At 50.5% G+C, this 18,019-nt stretch overlaps 1 protein-coding gene across 2 annotated transcripts; it reads right to left on the reverse strand.

The window, feature by feature from the left end:
• Positions 1-691: 691 nt before the first annotated feature.
• per1b (period circadian clock 1b) lies at positions 692-16,297 on the reverse strand. Of its 2 annotated transcripts, XM_047048938.1 has the most exons (19): positions 16,071-16,297; positions 10,380-11,286; positions 9,553-9,806; positions 9,244-9,365; positions 8,937-9,138; positions 8,496-8,690; positions 8,253-8,331; positions 7,928-8,034; positions 7,592-7,745; positions 7,150-7,402; positions 6,889-7,006; positions 6,570-6,735; positions 6,295-6,413; positions 5,249-5,395; positions 4,444-4,743; positions 3,501-4,324; positions 3,111-3,354; positions 2,554-2,891; positions 692-2,383 (listed from the first exon to the last, which is right to left on the reverse strand). In XM_047048938.1, exons 2-19 carry the CDS (start codon positions 10,721-10,723, stop codon positions 2,144-2,146), a joined length of 4,206 nt encoding a protein of 1,401 aa, XP_046904894.1. In that variant the 5' UTR covers positions 10,724-11,286; positions 16,071-16,297; the 3' UTR covers positions 692-2,143. The 2 variants fall into 2 exon arrangements, with proteins under 2 accessions (XP_046904894.1, XP_046904895.1); XM_047048939.1 differs by lacking the exon at positions 5,249-5,395.
• Between the last annotated feature and the right edge of the window lie 1,722 nt (positions 16,298-18,019).

Genomic DNA, 18,019 nt, shown 5'->3' on the forward strand with positions numbered 1-18,019 from the left:
CAGTCACAGTATGGAGGAAGGTTATGGGATCAAGGAAATGTTTTCATGGGCAAATGGGGGGGGAATATTCAACTTCTTTCTACATGATACACATAGTAAGATCATTCTGTCAAAAGGAATGGGTTCTTTCCAGTGAAATCATTATAGTTAAACTTTCAAAGGGAAATAACTAGATACCTAAATACAGTGCATTCGTCAACATATTTATGTAGTCTTCTTTGAACCCTTTCATTATGGAAGAACCATTTATTCTTGAGACAATTTTCTTAATCTTCAACATCAGAGTGAAATGACTTCATAATCAAATGTGTCTGAATGTGTGTGTGTGTGTGTGAGAGAGAGAGTGGATGTGTGTGTGAGAGAGAGTGGATGTGTGTGTGAGAGAGTGGATGTGTGTGTGAGAGAGAGTGGATGTGTGTGTGAGAGAGAGTGGATGTGTGTTGGTGGAGAGGAGTGGTACCACTTGCAGGGCATTCCTTGGGTCTTTTTTGGGCTCTGGTGGTCACTTTGGGTGGAAACCACAGTGAGTGTATAAAAGAATGTGGTCCAGAATAAAACCGTTGTCCTGCTTCTCCTTCTCTCTGGATTCCAGCTCAACTGTTGAGGAAAAGGACTTCAGAGCCTTGGAAACAGAAGCTGGTCAGCAGTCAGATTATGACAAAAAATCAAATAAGTCTCGAGCAAACAAGAACACATTTCATTTCATTTTATTTTGTCCATTTTTATACAAAGAAATTCACAAAAATAATTACAAACTGTCGCAGAAACCACCGACTGGACAAAGGAGAATGATACATCACCAGTAACAGTGCCACAGTGAAGAGGGGAGAGACAAAGAGAAAAATACTGTTGAAGCTCTCAGTATTCCAACTTCCGTGTTTCCTGTTGTTCAAACTTCTTTCAACCAATGCGATTCGACTGCCCATACTGTCCATAAAGCAGCCAATCAGGGCGTCCTTACGTCCAAGCCTTGGGGAATTGTCCAACCAGAATCCTTGCATAAATGTCAGTTGTCCGTTTGAACCATATCCGGTCTGACAATTTCTCATTGTAAAGAGATCACACAGAATAATGCCCACCCAATGAGAAGTGGGAACTGAGGTCACCTGACCATGGATACCCAGTCCCAGAAGTCCAACTGTCACTCAAAGTGTCTTGAGTGACATGATTGTATCGCCACAGAAACAACTTTCCTCTACTCTCTTCCAAGGCATTCATCAACAGACTCTCTTAATAAACACCCGCCTAAAGCTGGTTTAAAAAAAAATCACTTTTGACTCAAATAAAATAAAACACCCGTCATGTTTACAGACAACTTCATTTTGGACCAACTTTAGTCATTTTAAGTATAAAAATATACATTACCGCTTCGAGTAAAAGTAAACCAGGTTTATCATGTACATTTGGTCTAAACGACTGGCATTTGTGTAAGTGAAGAAAATAACCACTTCCAAACAAATTGGAAAACAAGATGGAGAAGAAAATATACCTTCTCATGATCTGAAAACCTTTGAACAAAAATAAACTCATAACTGGAGGGTTTAGCAGCTGAGCTCTACCATTGTATATGATGTGAATTCACCCAACTGGGCTCTGAACTGTACAGTAGATCCCAATATATCTCAAGACAGGGGTAGACTGCAGTGAAACACACCGTCTTCAATACATTGGCAATTTTGAAAGACATTCAATGTCTTTTCACATCTTTGTCTTTCTTTGTAGTGTTTATCATCATTATATTACAAACAAATTAAATAAGAAAAACAACAAAATGTGCACAATGCAATGTCTCACTCTTAAAAACCGAGTGTGTTGTGTTGCTGGAGTTGACCGTTAAGGAAAACTGACAGAACACTAGATAGAACAAAGTTACTGATTGGACCCAGAGGGATGATTGATTCGGAGGCCAGCCAATGAGGACGATGAAATAACGGCAGTTGTCCCGGCACAAATGCACTTCAATTACCCTCAATGCCCTGAGAACCAATTAAAACCTTTGCACTGACTCAACCAATCAATACCCTCACATCGACGTGACATTCAACATTTTGACCCGAGATGCACATTTCTCAAATGGCTGCTGTCCGGGTAGGAAGGTTACAAAACCGAACATAGTTCTCGTTCTTTTGTGACTTCCTCCTCCTCAGTGGGTCATAACAGTGGCGACCGCCTTTGGCGAGGTCACTTCCTGCTCCTCCGTGGTCATTTCCTGGTCGTTTCCTTGGCTTTGGCCTTGAGAGCCCTCACCCTGGTCCATGGCGGCCGTGGCCTTCTCCTGAGCGCCGGCCTGTTCGGTCGCCTCCAGGGCGCCGCCCAGCTCCATCTCGTGGGTCTCCACGTCGTAGGGGGCGGCCAGGGGGGGAGACCTGCACCCCATACAGGCCTGGAGGACGGGCAGAAGAAAGGCGGAGGGGGTTAGAAACTGGAGCACAACCGTGGCTCATGAGTGTCTGCGATAGTGAATATATATATATATATAGCTACAGGTAAAGCTATATCTTAGTTTGTGTCTGGCTTTATCGGTGTGTGTGTGTGTGTGTGTGGTAGACTGACCGAGACGTTGATGGTGCGGGGGAGGCGCCCCGTGCGGATCCAGGGGTGCACCTGGCTCAGCTCTCTCTTCTGCTCCTCGGTGAAGCGCGGCTGGTGCTTCTGCATGGGCCGGAGGGCCTCGCGGTCCTCCCGCAGCACCGCCTCCATGTCCCTGACGGGCATCTGGTAGGTCATCATCACTGTGTCGTTGGTGTTGGCCATCAGCAGCCAGATGGGGTCCTGCAGGACCGACTTGATGAACTGCTCGTCGCCGCTGGCGCCCCCCGCGGGCCGCTTGCGGGAGTGGTCGTTCTCCGACGAGTCGACGCTGCCAAAGTACTTGCTGGTGTGGCTGCTCCCTGGGGAAGGGGAGGGGGGGTAGAAGGTTAGATCCTCGCTATGCTTTCCAAGTTCTCTTAATGGGCTTCTCTCGCTGTCTGTCAGCCAGGCTGCAGTTGATTTGTTTGTGTCGGCGGCATTGGCCACAACATCAGTGACTCCCACTGGGTTCCCCTATCTGTCAATAACTCCAGCCAGGAGGTGTGTGTGTGTGTGTGAGTGTGGGGAGAGCTACTTACTGGTGCCACTGCCTGAGGAGCTGCAGCCGTTGGAACCCGAGCCGGACCCAGAGGAGCCCGTCCCCAAGGACCCAGACCCAGAAGAGCCCGTCCCCAAGGACCCAGACCCCGAGGAGCCCGTACCCAAGGAGCCGGAGCCAGAGCCGGCCGAGCCGGTGCCGGAGCGAGAGTCCTCCTGGAGGAGCAGGTCCAGCAGGTCGCTGGAGGTGGACATGGCGTCGTGGTTGGACTCGTTAGTCTCCCCCTGAAGAGGCGGAGGGGATGAGAGGAGACGGAGGGGATGAGAGGGAGAACCTCTTTTTTGTTCTCGTTCAGAGAAATGGATGACAGCTGGTCGTGTTTTGACAACCTCAACCGTGTGTGTGGATCTCTCACTCTCTCTCAACTTACATTCTCGTTCTCCTTGGAGTGGTCTTCGGAGCTCCTCTGGTTGGAGGAGCCTTCGCTTGCAGCCCCGCCCCCTTGCGCGGAGGGCGCGGCCTGCTGGGCGGCGGCCAGCGCCGTGGCGACCTCCAGCCGACTGCTGGGCGACTCCTCCAGCTGCAGCAGGTTGAGGGGGGAGGAGCAGCGCGACTGGAAGAGGGGCGAGTCGGCGCCCTCGCGCTCGGCCGGCGCCGGGCCGCAGGACTGCGGGGTGCTGGAGCGAGACGGGGCCCTGGGCGGGGCCTGGGCAGGCACGCCGGCCGGCACGGGGAGGGGAACGGCCATGGGGCCGGCGAAGGGGAAGGCGGCGTTGGGGTTGTAGAAGTGCTGGTGGGCCGGGGGCATGACGGCGGCGCCGGGCTGGGCCAGCTGGGGGATGGAGGGGTTGAGCTGGGGGAACATGTAGTTGGGCAGCACCAGGGCCATCATGGGGGGCACCATTTGGGGGTTCTGGAGGGCGGGGAAGCGGAGGCCCGCGGCCAGGGAGGGGTCGGGGACTGGGACGGGCATGGGCTGGGAGAGCGGGGGGTAGATGGGGTAGATGGGCAGCATGCCGGGGGGGTAAGGCACCGAGGGCAGGCTGGCCTGGGAGGCAACGGAGGTGGGCCAGGAGGAGGAGGTGGTGGGGGGGCCCAGGGGCAGGGGGTAGGTGGAGGTGGGGGGGCCGGCGACCCGGAGGGGGATCCTCTGGTCGCTGCTCTCCTGGTGCTTCAACCTCTTGCCTCCCGGCCCACGCCGCCGGCGGGTACTACTGCCCCCTGCTGCTGGGTAGTCACGGGAACAACGTGCCCCTGGAGGAGACAACGGGAGGAGGAAGAGTTAAAAACATGGACCAAACATTTTTGGACTGAAAAATAACCTGAAAGCTATGACTTGGATCCATCCAGAGGAGTGCGGTGGGTCGTCTCACCTCTGGCTAAGGGACTGGTGGCGGTGGGCGGGCAGCGCAGGGCGGAGGAGGCAGGGTCGAACACCCTCAGCTGGCTGAGGTCTCGGAAGCGGCAGAGGAAGGCCTGCTCCTCCTGCTGCGTGTGGGCCGACAGCACCTCCTTGGTCAGGCCGAAGCGGCCTCCTCGCCGACTGCCCTCCCTCTCGGGCTGGGCAGCCTGGCTGGGCGGGGCCAAGGCCGCCGGGGCGACGGCGGCGGGCGGAGCCGGGGGGGCGGGAGGGGCTGACGTCGGAGTGGGCGGGGCTTCCTCCATGACGATGTCTGTCGAGGAGAAGCAGAAGAGGGGGGGGGGGGGGGGTGTTATCAAAGGGAGACTTACATGAAGATAAAACAGACAGAAGGGGTTTGATACGTGAAGACGTTTGGTTAAGAGACACTCGAGGACTATGGAGACACGCGGCGGAGAGAAAGAAGTTAATAAAGAGGGAGGGGAGAAAAGAAGAGCGAGCGGACAGAACAGATGAGGACGAAGGGCAAACACGGACCACAGAAGCCACTACACGACAGCGACACCAGCTGAACGCTGACTAGATGGACCACTGGAGGTGAGGACACTGTGATAGACAGTATGAGACAGAGAGCCACACAGAAGACAGAGGCCAAGTGTTACACAAAGAGAAAAAGAGAGGGAGAGGCAAGAGAAGGAGCGAGGCGAGCGAGCCAAAGGGAGAGAGCGAGAGAAGCCCGACAGACAGTTATGCGAGTGCGCGCGCCCCCCCCCCCCCTCCCCCCAGAGTGGGCTCGAGAGTTTTGTGTGTTTTGTCACCTGACTCGGGGGGCTTCTTGTCTCCCACGTGGACGATGGTGCTGCTGAAGCTACACTGGGAGGTGACTGACGCTACGCTCTCAGCCTTACTGTGCATGGCCAGGGGCGGCATCGGAGCCGAGTCCCCTACCAAGGAGACAGCCGGACCTGCAGCGCCACACACACACGCGCAGACACGCACACACGAGCCACAATTCACACGTGTGCGAGTACCGGAGGTATGTACACACACCCGTTTGCACGCAACAACACACACAGACACACAGACAGACCTCGGTGAGTCATTGTTCGGAATGATCTCAGGAACCCCGCCCCTTTCAACACAAGCATGTCAACAAGCAGTCCTGGAAGAGTAAGCCAACTGGAGACGGATTTGCGGGACCTAGCTCTCTCACTTTCTCGCACGCACGCACGCACTCAGACACACACACACATACACTCACACACTGCTTTGTTGGCAAGTGAACAGACTGCCTCTGGTGCTGGTTTGTGTGTGGTACTGCAGGGACAAGCTGGATATATATATATATATATATATATACATACAGGAGTGAGGGGGTGCTTGTTCCAATTGGCAAAATGATCCAATAGTTCCTCTAAAACTATTTTTCCAAGTTAATGCATCATTATTTAATATAAATTGTACATTGTGTCTGTGCCATCAGTGAGCCAAACTAGTGAAAAACCTCTGATCTTCCAAAAGTTAGGAGCGTCATTTCAGTGATTCGGTCTCAATTTGTGTTTGTTGGGCCGGAGACCTCAGCACTCTGCTTCCACTGGCAGATGGATTCTAGCAGCTTGTGGTAAAACATGGGAACTGCAGTAAGCTCACGGCAGACTGCCATGAGTCTGTCCTACTCCCCAGTCCTCCACTGCTGTCTTTAATTAGTCTCCACGCTTGGACTATGGCAGAAATGTGACCAGCATTGTTTTGTTTTTTTACCATTTTGTTGTTCAAATGTTTGTTCAAACAACGTTTAAATTGTTTTGTACATGCCCCACTGTTTCCTCCAAACGTGAGTGTGGAAGTGTGTGTGAGTGCGTACCTTTGGCGGTGCTGGTGGCCTCCTGCTGCTTGTTGTCGTCTGACGTGGACGAGGCCGTGCATGAGGACGAGCCACACTTCCTCTTGACCGGGTTGGGAACGCTGCAGCTGTCTAGGTACCTGAGAGGGCAGGAAGTGATGTCATGAGAAGGCGTACCAGCTGGCAGGGTGGTATCAGTACCTGATACCTAGTCAACACCCCCCCCCAACTTTGTAGGTTAAGATGTCACGCTTTGAACACGTGTGCTTAGATTGACCTAGGACACCCACACACACCTTATGATGCTGTCCAGACAGTTGATCTGCTGGTACGAGTAGGTGCTGGGCGGCTCTTTCTGGATCTGCTCGGTGGGGGGGGGGTTCTTGGGGAGCCCGGCTACATCTGCGATCAGCTCCTTGATGGGGTCAGCGCCCCCGATGGCTCTGAGACCGCCGACGGCTCCTGAGGGGAAGACAGGAGGGAGGGTCAGACACTGGACGGACTTCCTGTCGGTACATGGGAGGCGACACTGGGGTGGTCCCTCCTTTTCTAGTCAGGTACTAGACCTGGTATAGACCAGGTACTAGACCTCTCAGGACGCCGTTTGGTTCTCACCGGTGGCGGCGGCGGCGGCGTGCTTGCGTAGCGGCGCTCGGTTGCGGGACTCGATGAAGACCTGCTGCCCGTTGGTCTTGACCATGTGCACGTCCTTGCAGATCTGCTGAAACGTCATCTGGGAGGAGAGACAGGGAAGGGGTTTAGTCACTGGCACGATTTCGTTTTAGATCTCTGCGTCTTCAAAGCGCGGCGTTATAGCGGCGCTACAGCCACATCGGCAGGCGCGCGAGCGGTTCCATCCGTCCAGCTCCGACTCACCGGGTTGTGCGCGGCGACCGTGGCGACCGCGGCGTCGTTGCTGTCGCTGGAGGAGGCGGCGCTGAGGTGCGGGCGCTTGTGGGAGCCATGCGAGGCGCTGGAGCCCAGGCTGCTGTAGCCCTGGGAGCTGCCGCTGTGCACCGGCTGCACCAGCAGGCGGTGGATCTGCTCGCTCAGCTGCCCCACGTCCGGGGTGAGGGCCCGCGCGTCGCAGCCCCGCGGCGGGGTGAACACGTCTTCGTTCAGGGGGCTCCTGGAGGGAGGGAGGGAGGGAGAGAGAGGGAGTGAGGAGGGGTGGCCGGACTGCTTTCTAGGTTTACATATAATTTACAGTATGCAGATATTGAAAAAAAAGAAGCCAATTAAGAATAAAATCATGACATAATAGTTGATGTAGAAACAAAATCACTAAACCGGAGATGGGTGTGGAGTTGTGACTTACGTCCTGACTTTGTGACGGCCCACGATGAAGGCCACCTTCCTGCTCCAGGGGTTGACGAAGGACGACCAGGAGGTGTCGATGGTCACGTACTCCCCGCTGCGGGCGCACATCCTCAGGGGAGCGTGGTCGAACGGCTGGCCTGCAAACTGGAGGACTGGAGGGAGGGAGGGGAGAAAAGGGGGGCGTCGCTGGGTTAGAACGGAGGCTTCTGTACATGAAAATTATATTGAGGCAAGAGACACAGTTAGAGAGAGAGAGAGAGAGAGAGAGAGAGAGAGAGAGAGAGAGAGAGAGAGTGTAAGAGAAGACAGGATAAACCAAATATGGGAAACTCACTCTTTTTGTGGATGGCCACCATGATGGGCCTGTCCTCTGGGTGCAGGTAAAGCAGGACTGGGGTCCCCACCAGGTCCTGGGGCAGGTAGCCCAGCAGAGGCACCGCCCTGGAACAACAACAACAACCACAATGCAACGTTATCCCAATGCCCAGGTCCCCTAACCCTGCCCTCTGACGGCCCTGCGCAGCGTTAACTGGACATCCTCACAGTCCATCAGCAGATGGAGCCCTTATGTAACCATGTTGTGAAATGTTCAGCCAACAGCCCCATAAGGTTCCCTCATGGGGAAGCGTGGTGGTGATTATGAATGCTGGGGTACTGACCTCTCATCCACCTCCTGGAACAGACAGCTGGGAGTGTGACTGGTGGTGAAGATCCTCTTGTCTGTGGGGATGCGGGGAGCTGAGGGGAGGAGAAGGAAAGAAAACAAGGACAAAGAAGAGGTCAGATTCGAATGACGCCATGACTTTGCTCATGCTCGCAAAACGAATCTCTTATAAATATAAGATTACAAAAAGTAAAAATACAAAAAGACGTGTGTAAATGTGTTGCGTGGGACCCCGTACCCTCGTATCCAGAGTGGACGCGCTCGGCGATGAGCAGGCAGCAGGGCTGGGGCTCGGAGCAGTCCGAGTCTCTCAGGGTCAGCTGGTAGGGCGTGAGCCGGAAGGGGTAGTAGCGCATCTCGCTGCCGTGCGCCCGGTCGGCACTGATCCGGCAGAACATGGACTTCTCCTGGGTGCAGTCCACCGCGGGGGACACTGGGGGGGAGGGGAGGGAGAGGAGGGGTTAGAGGGGCGACAGAGCACTTGGGGACTTATTCACCAAGTTCTAGTGAAAAATAGACCCGATGCCTTCATAACTTCCAACATTCCCTCTCTTCCTTCCTCAATCTGAACCCCCCCGCCCCCCCTCAGACCTCAAACGTTCCCTTTCCTCCCCATCTCCCTCCAAACCCATCCCCCCCCCTCGGGTTCTTCCACAGTTCCCCTCTCCCGGGTCCTCACCGGAGCCGATGCAGGAGGCCCAGGCAGGCAGGCGGCAGGGGGCCGTGCTGCTGTAGAAGGTGGACACGTCCTGCGGGGCCAGCAGCTCTGAGAACACGGTGCTCTGGAGCTTCTCGGGCTTGCAGCGCAGCAGGGAGGCACCCTGCGGGGAGACGTACACCACCTTCCCCGACAGGAAGGACACCGCCATGGAGAAGGTGTCCTGTGGGCGTGAAGAGGGCCGTGACAACAGGATTAGTCTCTTCTTTATTGCCATTTGTTTGTATTTTAGTTGAAGTGTGTGTGTGTGTGTGTGTGTGAGACTTACAGTGTTTTTGAGTGTGTACTCGGAGGTGATGTTGTCCAGCTCCTCAATGGTGAAGGTGGACAGGTCCAGGCTGCAGTCATGACACTCCTCCACGCTCCACTGGTGGTAGTACTCTTGGTTGGCTGAGGAGGTCAGGGTCAAAGGTCAAGTCACAAAGCTAAAATCCAATCGCGCTACCGTCCCTATCGTCCCTCAAAACGGGGAGTCCCACACAAAAGCCACTCTCCCCCCCTCCCCTGCACGCTCTCCAAAAGGAATCTAACACAACACCTCCCGCCTCCCCCCCCAGCAGCCTCCCCCTCGACTCACCTCGGACTTGTTTGACACAGTTGAGGGCGTACTTGAGGGCCTCCAGCGTGCTGGAGTGACCCTTGCCGCGGCGCTCGGCCGGCAGGCGGATCTTCAGCTCCCGCAGGGCCTTCATCAGCTCCTTCTGGGTGCGGACGCGCGCCGACTGGTCGCTGCTGCAGCCGGAGGTGGAGGGGGGGTCCTGCTCGGAGCTGCCGCTCAGCAGGCTGTACGCCAGCGAGCTGCTGGGGGGGGAGGGGATCTGGGAGTTGGAGCTGCGAGGGGCCACGAAGACGACGTCGAGGGGGGGGAGGCAGAGGAGGAGACAGAGGGAAAGAGAGAGGGATGAGTTGGGGGGCAAGAGAACTCGGCGAAGCTGCCGGCCAAGTCTGGAGGCTATGAGCTAACACAATGACCTTCTTCTGTTGACCTGACCCCCTGTGTAGTCTTGGCCATCTGCAGGCCCCCACCCTTCCACACCCCTTTTGTTTCAAGAATGGGAGCCATATTGTCGCCCAATCTGCACAATGCATAACTGGGACCTTTGACCCCTCACTTTCAACTATTAATAAACACACATAATCGTTGCGGTAATCCCATGTAAAAAGTTTGCACCCGGTCACTAACTAGGTCTGGAGAATTCTGCCCCAGTAAATAGTAAGCATTTCCCCTTTGAATTCTGATCCACGGATTGATGCGACAGTTAAGCTGTCTGAATAACACAACACTTGGCACCAACCACTGTAATGCTGCTAGAACTGTGAACTTCTAGTGGCCTTGATTCCCTGCCGCACCGTTTGCATCCACTCGTACGTGGCTTGGAGTCATAATACATGGGAGGGGTTTACCTCTTGCTGCTGTCTGTGGTCTCCAGCAGCATGGCCGAGTCCTTGCCATTGGAGGAGCTGTGCGAGCTCCGGGTGGACGGGCGCCCCCTGGAGTCGTTTCCGCTCGACAGCCCGTCCGTGTCGTCTGAGTTTGGGCCCCTCGGGTCCCCGCCGGAGGACCCCCCGGAGCCGGACCCGGGCGACGATCCTCGCTCCCGGTTGGTTCCCTCCGAAGCGGACGTGTCGCCGTTGTTGTTCAGGGAGTCGGCTCCTGGTCCCGCCTCCCGGTCCTCCACTTCCTCTGACCTGCCCAGCCGCCCCCGACTGTCACTTCCTGGGGCGGAGTTGGAGTTGTCATAACTCATGCTAGTTTAGGACGAGGCTGGTAAAAGCTTGGTTGAGACGCGCGCTCTCAGCCAAGTGAAAATATTGGAGAATTCTTTTGTGTGCGTTTGTCTTTTCCCAGCGTTTAGGTTGGACTACTATGACAGCACATGTGAATCATGGTGGTTGTTGGTCGGTTAACACTTAGGAGAGAAGACCATGGTTTTCCCCTGGGAGAAACAGCTCCAAAAACAGTCCAGGCGCTGCTTATGCAACCCGCCTTTTGGGTCGAGAGACGGAGGTGTGGAAAGCGAGGGAAAAAAACCCTCCAACACTTAACGCGTATCTTCGAAAGTCAAGTAAACAAGTATTACTCCGTGGTAATCTTGGGGACAAAGGAAAACGACAACCGTCTTATGAAACAGCCTTGGCTGGTGGCGCGGTAACAGATGGGCTGTTAGAGTGTCTGCCTGCTGCTCCGAGGAGAGAGGGAGGAAAAATGAGAGAAAAAAATAGAGTGAAAAATAGAGTAACTCATTTATTCTTCTCAATCTGCGCTGCGTCTTCTGGCTCTCTGGGGCCGTGCTGCTGGGTGTCGAACCACCTGGAGGGGAGAGAGAGAGGAGGGGGGGGGGGGGGGGGGGCGGGGGGAGAGACAGAACAAAGAGTTACAATGCATCCTGCTTTCTGGAGTGTGGCATATCGTCTCTGACATTTATCTTCCCCGCTATTTGTTGCACGTTTCTTTTGCAAACCAACTTAGTATTATCTCCCCCCCCCCCCCCCCCCCCCCCCCAGTGTTCTAAGAATAGTTCTATACCCCTTGCCGGACCTCAAAGGGGTTCATGGCCCACTCATTTGCCCCCAAACAGCTCAAAGGGAGGCAACCTTTGAAGTTGAAAGGCAAAGGGAATGATTATGAGGTGTGTGCACCAGCACATGCTCACACACACCTGCGACTGCTCGGCTGTTTACCGCGCCTCTTTTCTAGGAGTTTGGTTCCTATCTATCGTCTCCCCCCCTCTCTCCCCCCCTCTCTCTCCCTCCCTCTGTGCCGGCCAGTCTCTTCTCTCCTCCCAGGACTCCGCTGTGACTGACTCTCAGCAGCATGGACTTTATTTCGGTGCACGATCGCTCAGCGGGGGGGAACAGGGTTTGTGGATGCGTGTGTGTGTGCGTGCGCTCGCATCTGTGTTTGTGTGTGTTCATGCACCCAACTGTTGGTCCATTTCCCAGAGATTTGGCTCAAACCAGTCCTCCTCCCCCTCCTCCTCCTCCAGAAACTTTGTCCCAAGAAAACCAACTCCCAGTCCAGCTACATGGAACAAGTGCCTAGGTAGACTGTGCATGGGGTGGATTAACCCCAAATCCCCAAATGGGCCATGCACAGCCCTAATGCAACCCTCGTCATAGCTAAGACTCCCACAGACAAGCAGTTCAAAACACTAATAAACCCAGCAAACACTTACGCACAGACCATTGGGACAATTAAGGCTGCCTGGGTTATTAAGAGACCAACAGGTCACCTATCTACGCAGGTAGTGTCCTTCCCTATTTACGCCCTAGAGTTACTCAGCGGTAATCCAGTAATCCCACAGTAAATCCACATACGTGGACCCAGTGCCCAGATCCAGAGGCCTTAGGCAGCTGGAGGTGGACTAAACCCCCTTGGTCTGACGTGGGGTGGTGGTGTGCTCGTGTGTGTGGGGGGGGGAGGTTGAAGCCTGCTTGTCTAAGGCTGAGGGATGGGGCTCAGGGTCGGGCAGAAGACTGCTTGCCAGCGGGGCCCTAGCTGGACACTGCAGAGGCCAATCCATAAGCCTTGAATGAAATAGAACATGTGCTGTCTAAGTATGCTGGATGACGAGCATATGCATTTAAACCTTAATCTATTTGCGGGGGGGAATAACCATTTATAAAGGCTGCTTTATGGTGCGGATTACAATGACAGGTCACTGAGATGCAGCCTTATAATGGAGGATCAGCATTTAAATATCCAGCAAAGCAACCTTGATCAAATTCAAAAGTAGAGATTAATGTGATGCATACATTTCAACCTTACATTCAAATAGGAGTCAATCTGACAAAGTCACATGTATCATCTACTAAGACCACAATGAAACTGGTGAGCAGTTTCAGAAGTGAAGTAATTAACCTTTGTTGCTTCCAATATTCAATCTGGAGCTGGCCATCTTGGGTTAGAGATGGTTAAAGGTCCTACCTGTATATCAAGTAGGGCTAGTTGGCAACAAACCATCTTGAATATGATAAGCTCATGCAGTGTAATGACACACAACTGCCAGAGAGGAGGAATTATTCGTAAACGAGACGCATCACGTTGCCGTTTTCGATATGGCCTGAAACACAGTGTCAATCTGAGTAATGAAAGCAGCCAGCATGCACACCACGTTAAAGCATGGCTATGTTGGAGCCAACCTTTCCAAACACGTTTTTGACAGGCATACCCTCTTGCAGCATCTAACTATTCAGAGAAACTGACTTGCGTTTGTTTTTAAACAAATACAATTTAAAACTAGTAATACGACTTCCATGTGCATTTTTTGGTGACATAATGAAACATGACAGCAACAATATGCTTCGAGCAAAACCATTTGATTTTGTCATAGGGAATAGAGACCACAGCATCGGGCATTGAGTTTAGCTCAGTGGTAGATAATGTAGCTGAATATCTAAGGATCGCATGTTCAAATCCCCCATTTATGTTTTTTTTGGGGGGAAAAGCGTCTGCTAAATACATCACTGCAAATAAGTAAACAAATGCAAATTTGCAATGACAAATGCATTCCCTACCGCGATGTACAGATGGGACGATGCAAAGAGCAAGGTCTCGGGCTGTAACAAAAGCATATTCTAAGCGCTATATCCGTTTACCATCAGCTTTTATTAGATGCCTGTCAGCTTGTACATCCTTTTCTGTTGTAGTCAAGAATGTTCATCAGCTTTTTCTCATGGCCGCAACGACAGAACAAAAAAATATGTTTACTGCGTAAATAAAACCCTGCGAAACTGGTTTATTGCGGTCCCTTTCCAATCTCAGCTCTCTGTGCTCAGATGATGCACGTGTTCTAGGATGTGCTTCCTGCAAGCTTTCTCGGCCCCTCATTGGACAAACCTTCTGGCCAATGAAGGACGCTTCCTACTGCTAGCAGCATGCTAGGGCTGGGCTGGTCCGACAGGGACACAGCAATCTAATTCCTATGTAGGCTATGTGTATGCATACATTTCATTTGTTTGCATACATTTCAAGATAAAATCCAATTAATTGTTGATCTCTGATGTATGCATTCTACTCAAATTATTTAACACAACAAATGAGCAGGCTACCTTATGATGACCAATTCATCAGATTGTAACCAAGTGGGGACTGTAAGCCTATATACGGAAAAAAAAGCAGACACAAAGTAACCCACTAAATGCAGTAACAACACAACGCCAAGACAGCCCACGTCATAGTCTGGTCGAGAAAGAAGTAGCCTATAATAGGCCTGCGTACAAGCTGCCTTGAGATAAAGAAATCCACATGGATGAAGTCAAGAGCCAAATGTAGACTGTGTGGATCTCTTGACACGGTTTCCAACTTTGGGCCGTTTGTACTTAGCAGCAGTCTGAATGAGTCTGCAGCATTGGTATCAGTGTGACAATAGTCTCATGCAGCAGTAGGGGCTACACATGTGTTACACATGAATATTGCACATTTGTAAAACAACTAGTTGAGCTTATCTAGAGCCCATATTGAGTGCAATTATAGTTCACGTCAATGCCATTTCCCTAGAACGAAACTGGGTGTTTCCTTATACACCCTCATCCTATGAGGCCTTTTAATGATAACAGAGGATTCATTTCATTTGGGAAGAATGACTTACCAACTTTAATACCTCAGTTGCAAACCAAACATTTAGCCGCCTCTAACTCATAAACTACTGATAACTGGAGCAGACAAGTCTGCTTTTTTTTCGCTAATATTTCTGTTCAATACCTAGCACAGACCTTTATTAAATCTTTTGATCATCAGCCAAAGATCTGCCACCCACTTGGTCCATGTGCTCCATATGTACACAACATTGATGTAGTATGAGCATGGCCAAACATGTGTTTCCTGGCGTCACACTGCTTAACCCCAATAACTCACCTCTCTCTTACATAATACCAGCATGATATTTCCGTCATGGTCTTTCCGGAAACGGTGCACTGACCAATAGAGCCTTTCCTATTTTAAAATACACCTAGGGATTCTTAATGAAACCCAAGGCCCCTTCAACAGCTGGTTGGCTATTACAGGTAACTGTCTGAGGAAATTGCCTTTGTATGTTTTTTTCTTGACTGTGACGAGAGGATTGTTATCTCTGTATACGTCAGCTCTTTCCCGAGCTCTCACGAATACTTATTGTCCTTTTTAATTTATTTATTTTTCCACTTCCAGACGCTTGATTTGCCCCCCTTTGTCTGGTCAGTATGGGTCAGGCAGGTAGTCACGACAGGATTATCATGGGTTTGGCATCCATGCTACTGGTTTCAAGCCCTTTGCATCTCACACTCAGTGAGTATGAGTGATTGTGCATGTGTGTATGCGAGTGTGAAGCTGAGTGTAAAGCGAAACTGCAATACCTTGAGTCACCTCTGCATGAGACACGTTGAGGCTGACACATCTACCTAATGTGTGTGTGTGGATGTCTGTCACTTAAGGGACAGTTGCCTGCCTGCCTGCCTGCCTGCTTCCCTTGGTCTACAGCCCTATCAGCTGCCCTGGCCCAATGATCTCACATTAGTTTGACAGAAGACTGCCAACAATTACCAATGGACAAACTAGCACACTTTGCTCAGATGACCAAAATCACTTAGGGGAACTGGAAGGTTTTACTTGTGACCAACTCAAGAATGGCCAATTAACTTGAAAGGTGTCTGTGCACGCAATGGTATCTGCTAATTTGTATGCAAAAGAGTATATTAGTTTACATGATCAAGGCATTCCTCTTCTACACATTTTATGACAACAATCTAAAACTGCAAAGTAATTTTTTGTATTTACATTTTATATCGTTGAGCATATTTTAGCATGAACTTAACAGCCCTCTCATGTGGGCATGTACAGTAGTGCAAGTGCTTAACCAGTTTAATGATAAATTCCTCATAGCTTGACATGTGATTGTAAATACACTGCGAAGGTCAATCTCAAGTTGCTCCCAATAAAATATTTTGTGTCCATCCATTACAGTTATAAAGCCTTACTGTACAGCAGACTTTCTGAATAAAATGTTATTTCCGCACGTACAGTAATCTTTCAAACGAATACGTCATGCGTTAATGTTGAAATACTATGGCTGTCTTAACAGTCAGACAAATACATATCAGTCAAGAAACGATAATTACCTCAGAATTATTTGGCGTTGACGCTTCGGATTGCGGATATTCCGACCAAACGAATGATATGAATCTATATTAAAGTTAAGATTTAAAAGTAAAGGTTTCACATCAAAGACGAACCAAAGCAGGATTGTCGACCGTCTACAGTTGGTCCGTTTCAGTTCTATTCTATGACACACATTTCGGTTCTCCGCACCCCAGTAAACACGGAGAGGTACACGTGCCTCTGTCTCTTCTCCGCTGACTTTGTAAGTAACAAATCCCATTGGCTGGCAGTGAACAACAACCCTGCCTGGGTCCGCCCACAAATACTCTCATTGGTCGAGGGGGCGTGGTTTTGCTGCACGGGGCCCTGCTGTCACGTTGCAACATGCCTGCTCTTGAGCTCAAAACAGAAGGCAACATAGGAACTCAGTGTACTATTGCTAGGTCTATCACCGTAATACCCATAGTACACACGCACAAACGAAGCTTTCGACCGTGTGACAACATTTAATACATCAATTAACAGCAAATATTAAAGTATCATGTGAAGGTATCATACGATGGTATCATACAATGGTATCATACGATATCAAACCACATACTGTTGTTAGTCTGAAGCCTGAAATGGTTGCACTCTCAATTTGTGTTATGCCTATACATGAAAGATTTCGGCTGCAGCAAGAGTGCATGCACAATTCAACGTGCCTCTGCAGGACTGAGCTGGTGACGTTTAATGTTCTTCCCAGCCCACTGAAATCTCACGCGGCTGGCGGAGTGGTTGATGGAGACTTGGTAAACATAGCTGAATCTAGGGCAATTCGAGTAGGGCATGGCATATATGTGAAGGAAGAAACATTCACATGTTATTATTACCATAATATTGCTTAATTAAACCAAGCATAGATTCACAGAAAAAAAATCAAAATTGTATAGGTGTTCTGAGATTAAAAAAAGGGCATTTAATGTAAAACATTGCAATGATTCGAATAATTTGTGGAAAATATGCAAGAATACCATGTGCATATTGAAATGATGGAAGTGTAGGCTTGGCTGGCAGACATCCCTGCTACCGCCTCTCATATGCAAAAGTCTGGAGTTGCTGGATGGCCATCTTTGATAGTTCTCACACCTCGTTCTATCCCTCCCTCTCTCTCTCTCTTGCTCTGTGTATGTGAGTTTCTTGCTAGTCTTACTGGGCCATCTAATGAGCTACAATGGACTCCTCATAATCTAAACACACAGTTCTATAAGATGATATTCCATAAAAGATTACATTCGTGATGGTGTTTCATTGGGTTAACATAGATAGGTGGTGGTTAACTTTATAGGTGTGGAGGATAAGTTTAGAGCTTTGCAATCACAAGGAGTCTTGTGGACATATGCTATATAAACCTCCACTAGGTGGTGATCTCACAACTGGTTGTGAAGAAGGTTTCCTTAAGGATTACCGTCTCATTACTGTAGATCACAATGACTCTTGCTTAGAGACTTGCTCTTGTGGTTAGTGGTAATTATTTATTTTTTACTCGCTGTGATATATTGTTTTTAATGTTGCTTGTTTTTCTACAGGTACACTTGCACTTATAGCGGTTCATGTTGTTTAAATTGAAACTTGTTTAACTACATGCTCTTATGGTTCTTTCCTTTGGCACTTATTTTGGTTTTTCACAATATGTGCTTCATGTTTTTGGCTACTCGCAATGTTTTGGGGCTATCTTGTTGTTATTATCAGTGACCTATGCACTTTGTAAAGCTCCCTCTTGGAAGTCGCTTTGGATAAAAGCGTCTGCTAAATGAATAAATGTAAAATGTAAATGTAAGAATGCTAGAATTTGGTATGTGTAGTTTTATCACAATATATATGCCTATCGTTATGCCTTCTGTGCCAAAAGCGGTTTGTTGAAATCTGAGGGATCATGTCTAATTCAGACAATGTCACTATAAGTGGTGGCAGCAGCGATTTTAGAAAA

This window comes from Hypomesus transpacificus, chromosome 25 (assembly GCF_021917145.1).
Source record: "Hypomesus transpacificus isolate Combined female chromosome 25, fHypTra1, whole genome shotgun sequence".
Classification (NCBI taxonomy): Eukaryota; Metazoa; Chordata; class Actinopteri; order Osmeriformes; family Osmeridae; genus Hypomesus; species Hypomesus transpacificus.